The sequence below is a fragment of the Chroicocephalus ridibundus genome, chromosome Z (genome assembly GCF_963924245.1).
Source record: "Chroicocephalus ridibundus chromosome Z, bChrRid1.1, whole genome shotgun sequence".
In the NCBI taxonomy this organism is placed as follows: Eukaryota; Metazoa; Chordata; class Aves; order Charadriiformes; family Laridae; genus Chroicocephalus; species Chroicocephalus ridibundus.
The window spans coordinates 46,243,834-46,257,915 of record NC_086316.1 but is presented as its reverse complement, the minus strand read 5'-3'; the positions used below and the strand labels follow the sequence as shown (position 1 = coordinate 46,257,915).

Here is a 14,082-nt window from a genome sequence, read left to right as displayed (position 1 = left end):
GAAGAAAATTAGGCAAATGAAAGTAATGGCCAGAGCAGCATAGCTTTTTTTTCGCATGGCTGTCTAGTAAGCAGGAGTATATAACAGTGCGTCATCTTGACTGTAACAAAGAGTATCTTTATAAAGAGCACTTGCTGATAACATTCTCTGTGAAACTAAAGGTTGGCTATCCATAGCAATCTCTTAAAACCATGACACTTGATTATATTTTTTTTTTATGCTAATGCACAGAAATGTCAAATTTCATGTCCTTGCTATGTTGTAATATGACGTGTACATTCATTTACCTAAAATCGTTTCAATCCAAAGTGGTATTAGTTTGCATAAATTGTAATAATTTAGGATTGTAGATAATGATACAGGCTTTTTTCTTTTTGGTTGAGAGTGTTGGGACCTTGAGTCTTTCATGATGGCATTTTGTGGATCGCTTCTGAGTTGTATCTATAGGTAGCTGCGTTACTCTACTCGGAGGTAGAAAGCTAAGGTTGCATGTTCTCTCTGGACAGGGCTGCACTCCCAAGGCGTACCTCAGGTGCTCTTCACTTTTTCCGAAGACAGTACATACATGTGAAGGCAGTATTGCTAAAAGACATTACTTCAATGACTTCCCCCACCTCCTGCCTGCTTTGGATTGGTCTGGGCTGAAAGTGATTAGCTGGAATTAGTTACACCAGCAGGTCCAGTGGGCTGACCTCTACCTGGAAGCAACCTAGAGCAAGCTGAGGTTAAGTCAACCTTTTGCCAGATGTCCTTAGCTGGAAGAGAACCTGTCAAGTACAGCAAGTTTGGTGCTGAAAGCAGGTCCTTACCAAGCAAGGAACAACATTTTTCCTCTTTCTTTGGGTACGCGTAATTCAGCCGCAACTCCCAAGCAGGCCATTAGCTATACTTCCCCTTCACTGTGGCCAATTCACAGCAGCCTGCCTCTTCGCAAGCTGTCCTGCCCCCCTTTTTCCCATGTTTTCCCTGCGTCCACCTCGCCTCATCTGGGCCTGGCAGCCAGGCGAGAGGACAGCCGTTCTGCGGAGTCGTAGGCACACCTGCTGCTTCCACAGCAACAGGAGCGTTGTTAACGGTGGCAGTGATAAAATAAACCTGAGCTAGCTGAAGTGCAATGAAACAGCAGCCTGCATGCCAGTGAGCAAAATAATATTATCTGTGCCCTTTACTGTCAGGGGAAAATAGTCAACGGTTGCTTACAAATTTTACCACTTGCAGAAGATAAATAGTCTCTGTGTATTTCTCAGCCCCTGAAGTGAACCTCAGCACTGCCTGTACATCAGCTTCAGTAACCAGAGTAAAACACCTGCAGCGGTCCTCAGGATTCATGAAGGAGTGAGAAAAACACCAGGGAAAAGAAGTGGCCAGTTCAAACCTGGACACCCCTGCTTATTGTGGAAGCTGTGGTGTCAATCAGGAGTAACTCCATGAATTGCAGGTTATGCTGGTCCAGAGTTACACTGTAACTGGGTAAAATTGGTCAGAGTTTAGCCCAGGTCCTCATTTAGGTGTTTACTTCAGGAGGTGTGTTTGAGTGAAGTACAGGTACCTCAGTGCGGTGGGTGGATTTGAATTGCAAAGGTGTTTGCTTTCATTTGTACATTGTAGTGGTGGAAGAGTGCCTTTGTCACTTTCTGCTTCATGTTGTGGCATCCCCTTCATCCCATTCTCTTTGGGCTGCCCAGGAGTTTATAACATGTTGCTTTTGGGAACTAGGTGAGTATTACTAGGGGCTGCTATAAAGGAGATCACTGAGAACCACCGTCTGGATTGAATTTAGACGGCACTATGCAAATGTGCTCCTTGGACTGAGAAACAAATGCAGTCTGCAGTGAGCCAGTTGATTCTGAAGATACGGCATGTGAAGCCTCCGCCCAGCTCCCTGAGTCAGGGTGAAACCATGGGGGGAACTACTCCAAGTAACCTCTCTTCTGGTTTTTAAGCACTGCTTTGGAAATCCAGCAATGGAGTTGCTTCCCTGGTGCTGGTACTGCTGCAGCAGTGGCTGGATGGTCCGGTGGGAAGGTTGTGCATCTTGCCTGTGCTCTCCATGCTCTGTCCTACGGCTGTGTGGGGTATATTCTCCCCTTTCTGAATTATGCTCTGTGCCCCTGACTTCCTTGCTTGGAACCAGTTCATTTCTTGGTGGCACATTTAGCTTCCAAATCAGTCATTTGTGCAATGTGGCTGCAGCAATGTCTTGACACCTGTTTGATTCAGGTGAGGACCTGGCTCCAAGTTAGGTGTCAATGGTTAGAAAGGCTTGTTGCTGAGCTGGTAAGCTGAGCTGTGCCAGGCAGTAGTGTCTCAAGCTGGTCGCTGGGCCATGCAGCTGCCTGTCACCTGGCAATGTGGGCAGCTTGTTAAGCTCTTCCAGAAGACCCATACTAAGTAAGCACATTTTCTGCGATGGTGCTTGACAAGCTGAACAGAAGCTGCTCCGTCCTGCCAGCTAACTTTGGCATGTCAGTCGTATGCAGGTTCAGAAATGTGGAGCATTTGAAGCAAGGCACTTTCAGGCTCCATCTTTTTGTTTTCCTAGAGGGAGGCTGCTGCTAAGCACAGCTGTGAGTTTTACCTTTTTACAGCAAGCTGTTGATCAGTCTTGTGTGGTTCTTTTGCTAATATGCTTTATTTTCAGGGCCTGGACCCTGAGAACACTTGCTATGGTTTCTAATTTAACTAGTAAGTCTGTTAGATGCTGTTGACCTGTATACACCCTGCAGCTACAGTCATCTGTTCAGCAAACTGGTTCAGTTACAAATTGCTTTCTTGTGATGCTAATGAAAGATCATTTAGTGTTTTCTGCTATTTAACATCAAAAGCTTAATATTGTATTATGATAGCATTTGGATGACAACCCAAATATGTAGTCAAAAGTACTAAGAAAAGTAAAACCTTGGACATATTTTAACTAGTTTTGGTTTTACCCTGCATTTTCAACTGAAGTGTACTGTTTTCTGGTATGTTTTTGTGAAACGGTTTAGAAAAATGAGGAAAAGTGACACTTGCCCTTGGAAATACCTCTCTACCAAACCTGTATCATAGGTTACCTGATGGGCTAAATGGTGTCTTTGTAATTAAAGAAGTATAGAATGCTCTCCAAGCTCGGTGTGAATAGTACTCAAAAAATGTTCACACTAACGCTTAGTTGTTGTGTAACTTATGCCACTGTATTTGTTTCCAGTTGGGCAGTTTCACAAGACAGATAAGAAAGTGGCCTGAAGCCTTTGATAAAGCGCAGCTGCTCTTTGGTGCTTTGGTTGCAGAGATGCACAGGATGACCCAAGTTCTGACACCCTTTTTATGGTTTGTGAGTAGAGTGATAGCACAGATAGGAGGAAGTTGTTTCTGTTTGCAAAATAGCTAGTATTCCAAAAGGGGGTACTGGGACAACATAACCAAAAATATGTTTATTACTATTTACTAGTCTTAGCTACTTCCTTTAGTGTCAACTTCTTGGTAAACCTGTGATAACCTGGGTACTTGTGTGGTTATGCAGACATAAATAAACTGTTTTAAGTAGTCTGAGACCCCTTGCTGAGACTGGCATCTCCAGTTGGTTTTGAAATAGTCATATCATTGTCATAAGAAAATGTCTGTGTATTCAGCTGTTACGTAGATATAATTGACTTGACTTGTTTTGAAGTTGTATTTTAAAGCTGCCTTGCAGGGGACTGCTTAGAATAGCATATGGTAACCAAGAGTATAGGAGAACATACAGTGAGAAACAATGGTATTGCCACTGGACTTTATCCCGCAGTATGAAAAAACCAAACACACACCTATTTATACAGGTAGCCATAATACCTACTTCCATCATTTGGGAAACAATTGCTTTCCTGAAATGATATATAGGAAATTAATACACCAAAGCCCTATCTGATCTGGTAGTATATGTTTATTGGATGCCGTTTGTAGAGTTTAAAAAAATGTTTGTGTATTGTGAAAGAACAGCTTTATCTAGGAACAGTGAAACTGAAATTGGGTACTCCTAGTTTTTAATATTGGGGGCATTTAATTTCAGATGTTTTATAGATTTAAAAAGGAGTTGCTTTTACATGAGAGAACTAAAGTGTTCCTCCTCTTCAGTCTTTTTCAAATACATACAAGAAGGTTATACATTGGCCCACAACTACAGTGTGATTATTTCTTTTGTTAATAGCTACATCAGAGCCTATTATCGTTGCTCAGCAATGAAGAGTTGCTACCAAGAGATGCAGCTAGCCTTCTCTGCCCCTTCAGATAGGTGTCCTATCTCCTGAGTACATCCTACCAGGGTGAGGCCATAGTAAAGAAAAGCTGCCAAGAAACTTATCTGGGTGTCGTCTTTAGCAAAAATTTTTGCAAGCCACGGGGTTAGCTGTTAAAAATATAACTAGTTCATTTTTAGTTTAATATTGCATGACATACACTTTAAATCAACCCTCAGCATTTACTAAGAGTGTTAAGATGCACATACTGTCATTTCTAGGTGTGCTTGATTTAAAAAAAAACAAACAAAGAAACAAAAATGAACTGAAATTTAAGTATTAAAGTAAACTTGCATAATAAGCTTAATCTATCTCTCTTTTTTTTTTTCTTTATTCTATTTACCAGTCTTTTGCTTTTGTGTGATCTTACAGATGGGGTTATTAAAATGCTTCATAAGTTACAATTGCTTCCTAATCTTTCCAAAGCCTATGTTGTTTGTCATAACTTATATACACAGGCTTGAATTCCTCAAGATGGCCATAATGAAAGCTGGTATTAAAGGCCTTTATTTTCCCCCCCCCCTTTTTTTTTTCCTGGTAGACCTGTGCCATAAACTGTCTGAGAGGAAAATTATATGATTGCCTCCATTTTTTTATAGAGTACATTTCTATTATGTCCGAAGCTGCACTTTCAGATTAAGTTTTCTGTCAACGGATCATGGGTATTTTTCTTGTTCAACTTCAAAGACCTAATCAGCCCCATGAAACTCTCTAGCCTGATTAAAAGTTGTTATATGTAGTGCTTTGTGCATATACTTTAATCCAGCCAGAGTGAAACACACTTGTAAAATGCGCCAAGAAAATGTGGGGAAAACCATAAAATATATTCTCTCAAGAGCTAATAGAGTGAAAGGTGAATAATTTCATGTCTAAATAAGGTAGAGATGTATTTGCATCAAGCATTCTATAGAGTGGAAACTGCCCTTTTTGGGTAGGAACAAGGACATATTCAGCCACAAGGAATTGAAGGTTGTCTATTACTGTAGGAAATAACTGTAAGTGAGGGTGCTTTTTCTGTTAAAGCAGCGACCAGAAAACCTTACAAACTTTGTTGCAGAGGAGTAAACAAGAAATCTTAAATTTGTGTCAAGCTTGCTTCTTGCTTCACAGAAGAGCTCACTGTTGGGATCCTGTAAGCTGTTCTATTAGACAATGAAGCTGAAACAAATTAATATGTTTTACAGAAATGGTAAGGCCTGATAAAAAGCTCTGCATACCTTTAGCAAAAAGGATTTTTTAAGATGATTTTACACATAATGAAACTTGTCTGCATAATGAAATCGACTATCATATCTGTAATAAAGTAAGCTCCTGTGCTCTAAATACATGGAATTGCCCTTTGTGTAGATTCTGTTCCAAAATAATTGCTGGTTTACAGTTATTCTGGAATAAATCTCCGCTTATTATGCATTGCGGTCCACCTGCAGACCCAGTATTAGTCAGTTTACTCCATATGCACTTATGAAATGGCTTAGTCCCATGGTATTATCATAGCAAACCTCCTATCTTCATTTCAGCCTGGTGAAGTTCCAACAACAGTACATGTTCTGGTATAGTAAGGACATATAACCTATTTATTGACATGCTTTCACAAAAGAAGCTTTTAAGTTATGGCTGCAGGATGCAGATTATAAAGGTACTTATATGTACTGAAAGTAGGGCTTTTTTATAAAATTTAGAAGGTAAGTCTTCCCTGACAATGATGTGATGCTTAAGCAGAAAACGCTGCCTGTTCTTGCTTTCATCTTACAACAGTTAAATTCATTTACAAATATGCCCCCAGGTTCCCAGTGTAGCTGTATATTACCCCTGTGGCATCCTCATATTACACAAAAATCCAATGAGATGCATCCATCTATATAAATCTTAATGTCGGACAAGATCACAGTGTTCTGGGCAGTTGAAAGACCTTATAAGAAAAAACATCAGCCAATCTTAACTGTAAAGAAAAACTACCATCTTAAGCCTAGTATTCTATTGGTTTCCATGTTTTACTATGTAATGGGATAATAAAATACATGTGGATTTGTGATACGGTAGACTATAAAGTGATCAAATGAGTTAATTAGGACTAGGCAGCCTTCACTAGCTCTTAACTGTATTGTTTAGCACTCCGAGAAGTAGCAGTATTCTGTTTTTGTATGTATCCTTGGTCATCCACAACCTTCTTTTTATTTGTGATTTCCACACAGAAATCAGGTTGGTTTTTTCCTCTATTCGTCTCCTGTTCAAGAATCTAAAGTATGCATTTCTGAGAAAGCTTGTTCTCCGGTTCACACTTAAAATAGCAGAAGCTCAGTTCTGTTGGGTTTTGGTGGTATGCATGCAGGGGCAGCTGGGTGGGTTGACTTCCATCATTGAATGGTCATTAAAGGTGACAAGTTCATATGACAAGCATTAATTGTACAGTATTAAAGCTCTTACATATTTTCTTGATATTTAATTTATTATTTGCAGGAATGTTGCTTAGAGTTTATTCCATTTCATATCTGTGTAAATTCCTAGCTGCTTTTTCTTTTTTGTATACTTCGTATATACTTATTGCCAAGCATAGAAGTACATGCTGCATTTATGAATAATTTAGTTAGGGTAAATGAGTAAAGAAGTGCTGGGAGGGCTGATTTCGGCCACTGTGTCAAATCTTGGATTTTGTACTCATCTATTTATCAGACCATTTGGAGACTGACCAAACTTTGTCTTAAAGTGGTTCTTGTTTGTGTTGAAATCATAGTGTAGAATTTTACTGATCTGCTTAAAAGCCTTCTGTTAGTTTCCATCATAAATGAATCCACAGTTTTTATATATTTTTTTTCTTCTGGCAGGATTTTACTGATGACCTTTTCCTTTAGCTTAAATGATGTAGTGTTAATCTCAAGACTCCTACAACTGCAGCCTAAAAATACAGTGAGATGGTAAATATAAAACAAAGAAAAGAGCTAAGGAGGCTACAGTGATTTTTTTCAATTTTTTTTTTCCTTGAAGAAAAAACTGTCTTCTAGACTGGGTCACCCTAGTTAGTCTTTGTCTGTGCCGCATCTAGTTTGAATCTGCATCTTGCATATAAGTGCAAGGGTCTGTACTCTGTGTTCCTGTTTAATCAACTGAGTGTGTAAGCTAGTGCTGGTTCAGACTGAGGTGGGGTAAAATATGTGACGTGACAGGCAGAGAAACAGAAAAACGTTGAAGGTCAGCAAAGCCAGGGTGGCTTCCCAATTCTGGGCTGTACTAGCAAGAAAGAGAGAGATGCTGCAACTGCGGTTAGCCTGCCGAAGAGACTAATGCTGAGGATGCTGTTTCATAAATAAGGCTCAGCCAATCGATGTTTGCTGGCATCAAAAATCGTATGTAGTCCTGCTTCCTTCCCACTGCTCTGGCCGCATGGTTCTGCCTTCTGTGTTGTGCTGAAGGTACAACGTCCGACTGACTCCTCTGCAACCCAGTCCAGGTCGGCAGGGGAGTCAGGTCAGCGTGTGATGTTGTTTTGCTGCGTTGATTTCCAGGCTTTCTGCAACAGCTTACACAAGGTTGGGGTGACCCTTCCTGCGTCGGTAAGATATTAGACTGCCTTACGTTGGAGGGTTATCAGACATTGTAGCATTAGTTTAAACCCAATCAGTTTAAACCCAATTGTTGCGCAAACGGGTATGGGTGGTGAAACTAGTAATTTCCTTTAAGGCAGGAGGAGGGAATTTGCTGGCATTTCCATTACACTGATTAATGATGATAGGGAGCTTTATCTGCATTTATGATTCTTGTCTCAGAAGGCCAATGGTTGAATTAGGCAGCTTTACAGTAAAAGTAGCTGCAAGAAGGAAGTCGCTAAAAATTGCTCAGTAATAATTGGGTTTGGTTTATTTTTGTTTTTGTTTTCAGTGAAGGGAGCAATCTCACCCCTGCTCATCATTACCCTGACTTCAGATTTAAGACGTATGCACCTCTTGCCTTCCGCTATTTCAGAGAACTTTTTGGTATCAAGCCTGATGATTACTTGGTAAGAGCTTGCAGTTTTCCTTTGAGTTACAAATTATTATAATGTGTAGTAGTTTCATAGTAACAGAAGAGGATGTTTTAATGGTGCCCAAATGGGTAGTAAATTTTGTGTTGGGAGTGCTTTATAACTAGTGAATATTTTTAGTGTTTTATGAAAATTTTAATTCTTCATCTTTGAGAATATTCCTATAAAACTTGCCTTGTTAATTGACTAGAGTAACTTGAGTATTTACCGCTCATTCAGGTCATTGTTTCTAGAGAGGTTATAATCAGTACTTGTGTGACTTCTACCAGTTCAGTTCTAATAAAGTGCTCTTGTGTTATTTGCATTATTCACTTCATTAAAGAAGCGTTTGTCTGCAAATGTTCCCATCTAGCCTTGAGAGTGGGTGGCAGGCTAAAAAAGAATCATTTTAGAGTGTCTCCTTTGTTCTCTGTATTTTATAGTTTGAAGACTTAATCCCTCCCAGTATTCAACTGTTTACATGAGATAAAAGTGATGCATTTGCTGCCATCGTAAAAGCAAGCTTTACTTGGCAGAACCACTTTGTTCGCTGCCAGGGAGGACGATCCACTGTTTTACTTCTCCTGTAGTTCTGCTTTTGGAAGGGTAGTGTGAAAGCAAAGAGCTGGATTGTTTTCTGTATGTTTGCCTCATGTCCAGTTTCTGTCATGCCGGTCCACCCAACCAGTCAGAGTCCCAGTACAAATTATCAGTTTTGTACTTCAGAGTTTTATTGTTAACTTCTTTTGAATGAGTTTTTAGATCTTTTTCTTCCAGTATTGATAACTGTTTCTTTAAAACCAAAAGAATTTGGAAGAGCTTGAATGTATAAAAAAGAAAAAATTACTGAATGGTGCTGAAACATTACTTCACTGACTTCTGTTGTGTTCAAGAGATTATAACAGTTTTCTTATCTTCTTGGACAATGAGCCCAGAAGCAAAACTTAGCTGGTTTTGCTTTTATTTAGGTTGAATGTGGGCATCTGATTTTAATTCTTTAGTGCTATGTATGGATTTTGTATTACTAGCCCTCATGACAGTAGTTATATATAAAAACAGATCATTCTTTGAATTATAGATTTTAGTATCAGGGAAGTGCAGTTGGGTTGGAGCTTTATAAAGGTGTCATTAAGTAGTATGTTATTTATTTATCGCCTTTTATGGACCTGACGAAAGGCTGAGTGTTTGGGTTGTGTTGCCAGCTGCTAAAAAGACTGTACTTCCTAGAGTAAAGCTATGTCACCTGCAATTTCTATTCCATCTAGGGAAGCATTTGCAGTAACATAAATGACAGATTACAGAAAAACTGCTTGCTGTTGTTAAGAGGTTTGTGACACTCAGTTTAGCTACAAAATGACCAATCCCCAAGGGAAATTCCCAGTGAAGGCAACCGGTTGCAGATCCTTTATCTTCTCTTGGCACAGCAAAAGACACTAGTGATGAAAAGAAGTGCACCTTCTTTTCTTGAAAATGCGAAAGCAGATTTCCTTCAACTAACAGGTATTTTTGTGAAGTATAGTTGTAATTTCAACGTATGTTGTTGTAACTGATGCATGCCTCTGTTAGGGTTATACTTGCTCTGCAAGCATGTTAGAATCCATTTCTGTTGTTTCTGATTCTAAATGGGCATCACTTTGCAAACAGAACAGGTTGCAGTCCCTTGCAGTCCAGAGGCAGATGTGGTCAGAGGGGTACTAGGATCATAAAACAAACCAATTTTTTTAGTTTGAGACCCTTTTCCCAATTGGTTATGACCAAAGCATCTGATTAAGAGTTTGCTCCCAGTAGCATGTGTCAGGGTTCTGGCTGAACAGTCCCTCTTGTTTTTATGAAATCTGGATCTGTCCTGTAGTGATTGTAGTTCCAATTCAGTATCTAAAACACTCTACTGTAACAATGTGCCAACTCATTGTCCACCTGTGGATGAAGGGGAAGGGAAGTAAAGTAAAAAGAGGAGAAATTACAGCAAGCATATGTCAGTTTACACTGTTAACTTGCAATGACAAAGCCCAAAGATTTACGGTTTCACCTTTTGCAAGGAGATTTGGCAGTAATGCACTGCAGGAGTCAGACTGGATAATAAGTGTGAATATATTTGAACAGCTGGTAGAATTAAGTTGTCACTGGAAACTTCATGGAGTACTGGCATTTTGCAGGGAAACGTCTTGATCATAAAGTACTTAATTGTCTGGGGCTTGGCGATTTTTCTTACTTTTCAGTTTTGATTTGGCTTTCATAAGTGTCCAGTCAAAATTAGCTAGGCTCTTTGCATAGCAGCACTTGGTGGATAGATTTTTATTTTATGGGGATGAACTCAACTGTAAAATGACCGATGCACAGTGTAGGTAATAACTTGTGCTTATGCTATACTGTTTTACTGAGCTTTAATGTTTAGGATAATTGGTTTCAAATGCTTAGAACAATGATAATTACTTGTGAAACTTTATATATTTTGGCAAGAAAAATGCAGGGGTTGCAATACAACTGCTGATTTGCTCTGAAGGTCTGTAGTGTTACAGACCAGTATTTCTGTTCTATCTGTAGACAACTGCAACTATGGGATTAATAAGAAGGGTCTCTCATATTAATTGAAACTGAGTGAAGAAGGAGGGAGACAAACAGGAAACATTTTGATAGTATGCAAAATTCTCTTAAAAATTGCAAGCATGGGAAAAGCCTCAGCTGGTGCCAGTATAAGAAAATGCATTAAGGCCATGGTTTGAGTCTATGAGAAGCGTGCTTCTTTAGTTCAAGTGCTCACAAAATAACGTATTTGTTAGATTTTCTTGTGTCACTTTTCTTTGCTATGAACAGTCGCTGAGAGCAATGGCAAGACTCCAGTTAAATTTAATGAAAGCTGTTTTCAACAAACAAAACTGTTTTTTTTTCTTGTGTAATTGCTCAACTCTTCTCGAGCAATGGCCCAATAAACCAGATATTTGTTACTGAAACATTTATTCTTTCTGTTTTGGGAAAACCAAAAGACATGCTGCACGCTAACAATAATGCCCCGGTGCTTACACTACTGACAGTTCACGTCCTGTGTAATTTAGTTTCTTTCAGAAGACTGAAGCCTTAAAATATTGTACGGTACAGTAAATCTCCAAGTGTGTAAAACTGGTGATATATAACAAAGGGAAAGAGCATGTGAATGAAAGTTTAATGATACTATATTTTAAACAAGCTCTCGAGTTCAATATAAACGGATTTTTCTATGTTTTTGAGCTTAATGCCTCCTCTCCATTTAGTTTGAGTGAAGCATGAAGTGTGAATTAGTGGCGCCTTAATAAATGTACATTAGCCTTTGTGTGAGATCTGGTTCTACTAGTAAGGAATACTCGTTGGTGTCTTTTTCCTCCTTAATGTGATCATAATTATCACTGTCTCCCTGTGGAAGGGAAAGCTGTCTAAGCATCCCAAATAATTGTCCTCCAAAACCTAGTTTTTCCTGCTTACTGGTATTTAGTTTTTCAGTTTCAAACAGTTTTCAATCAGAAAACTACATTAGCAGCTACATTGAGATTAGTATTGTAATGGTTTCGATCCTAATTTTACAGAAGGGGGCTGGCCTATTTGTCTATAATGAGAAACCTCTTACTCCCAGTGTGTTTGTCTGACATCTTCCCATACCTGTTTAATAAATGTCTATGAAAAGCAAACGGTTGCAGTGAAAATGTCATCTTGAGGCTTCTCACTCAAGAATTTGCAATGCTGACGATGTGGGGATATACTTTCTCCACCTCAACCACTCGCTCCACTCCAGGGAAAGTTCAGCTGGTGCAGTGGGGTGGTAAGAGGGACCATACGCTCAGCTGCCAGCTGCTCTTCCACGGTTGTACAGTGTGTCCTGGGCAGGATGGAGTGTGACAACTGCCTTGCCAAATCTCAGCCAAATTACTGTGACCCAGCTTCCTATACAGTAGTAGAATTGCTGCAGTTGGAGCCCAAAGAATAAGCTCCGTGATTCTCCTGTGCCTATTTGAACCTGCAGTTCTTTCTATTAAACTTGTGTTTGAGGAACGCATGCATTGGCAGTGAAAAACAATTTTTGTCTCTTCCAGTACTCAATCTGCAGTGAGCCTTTAATTGAATTGTCCAACCCAGGTGCCAGTGGGTCCTTATTTTTTGTAACTAGTGATGACGAGTTCATCATCAAAACAGTTCAACACAAAGAGGCTGAGTTTCTTCAGAAGCTCTTGCCGGGTTATTATATGGTAAGTAACTGAAGACTGTATTTTACCTGCATTTTTCCTGTTTAGCGTCACACTTCTGAAGATTCAGTTTCATTTGTTGTCTTCTGATCTTTCATTAGGGCTTTATCCCTATTTTTCATAATATTTTTGACATTTTTTACCTGTCTTTCAACTTTGTACCCCACACACCCATCAAAAAGAATAGATGTAAATCAAGAATATATTTAAGATAATTGCTGTTCCTTTACCATTCCATATGAAGCTGAATAGCATCTTCTGATTTGATACCAAACTTTGCTTCTAGTAAGCTAGTAACAAAAAAAGGTTTCTAAATTTCTAATTCAACTTTTTTTCTTCATTTTGTGTTTGTCTACCCTCTGCATTTCACTCAGAGTGGACAAAGAAACTAGACCGGTCAGTTTCACTTTTGCGTCTACACTACTTCTGATTTCCATGTCTCATGTATTAAAACAATGATGTAAAAATTATTTTTATCCATATAATTTGTTCAAAACTTCATTTTTAAATGGAGCTTTTCGAGGGCTAATGCTAAGTCAATTGTATTGTTTCACATGTGTCAGTCATCAGAAAGGGAAACCATTGATCAAAGTAAGTAGAACTTATTTTTCTTTTTTTTAAACAAAAGCCGCATATACATATGAACAGAGATTCTTCTGGGTGGTGTGCAGGACTTCGGAGTATTAGACCTGTGACTGTCTGTCTTTTCTTTCTTTACTTTCTCAAGTAAGCACTTCAAAAGTTACCCTTTTGCTTGTATTAAAAATGAGGAATATTGTCATTATTACACTAAAGTAACATGGATGCACTGTTTTTTTTAAAAAAAACTATGCACTGACAGCATCAAAAAAAGCAATGGTGGCAGGTACTTACTTTTTTTGTTGTTGTTTCTAATCATGGTAATTAGCTCAGCATAATTTTGAGTTATTACAAGTAAATATAAGGCCACTTTGCTTTGTTTCTGAAAACTTTATTCTCACTGCTACTATATGCAAGGGTTTCCAAAGTGTAAAACTTTAATAACTGGGATTATTCCGTATGAAAGTACCTTCTTCCCATAGTTGAATGTTGTGACTTAGTAATCATGTAAGACTTGAAGTAGTTTTTCCCCATTCTTGCTTTTTCATGCCAAAACCTGGGAAAAAAAAAAAAAAAACTCGGAAGGAGGATTTTCTCTCTCACCTCTCTTATCCTCTCCTAGTTAATTTTTGTGTGTGTGTGTAATTTGGATTATCTCACACTTTCCTGTTCTGATTGTTAGTCAGGGTGCTGTTATGACCTCATGCTCCTGTGGAGACAACCTGGTCATTTGGCACTAACCCTCAGTGTGAAAAGACAGAAGTTCTGTTTTTCAGAATCCAAGTCAAGGTAATGAGAATTACGTTTGACCTAAACTCCTTCTAGCAGGTGGAATGTAGAGGTTGCTCAGGTCAGAATAAATAAATTAAATCTTCAGGATGCTTTTAAGTTTGGCCTAGTCTACTCTTTCACAGGATCTGAGAAAGAGAAACCTGGCATAGTTGCAGTTACTGCTCTGCTCTTGGCCTATATAAGTTCCTGACAAAAAGGCAGTGTTTATGCTAACTTTTTGAAATACAGACCCATCAAAGAAAATCAACTGGTC

General features: G+C 38.9%; 1 protein-coding gene across 4 annotated transcripts in view; it reads left to right on the top strand.

The window, feature by feature from the left end:
* PIP5K1B (phosphatidylinositol-4-phosphate 5-kinase type 1 beta) overlaps positions 1-14,082 on the top strand; it is a 114,267-nt gene that overhangs the window by 58,820 nt on the left and 41,365 nt on the right. For all 4 annotated transcript variants that reach the window (XM_063320533.1, XM_063320529.1, XM_063320531.1 and 1 more), the window contains 2 exons: positions 8,127-8,244; positions 12,309-12,461. In XM_063320533.1, coding sequence (XP_063176603.1) covers positions 8,127-8,244; positions 12,309-12,461 — 271 coding nt within the window. The remainder of the gene's footprint in view (positions 1-8,126; positions 8,245-12,308; positions 12,462-14,082) is intronic.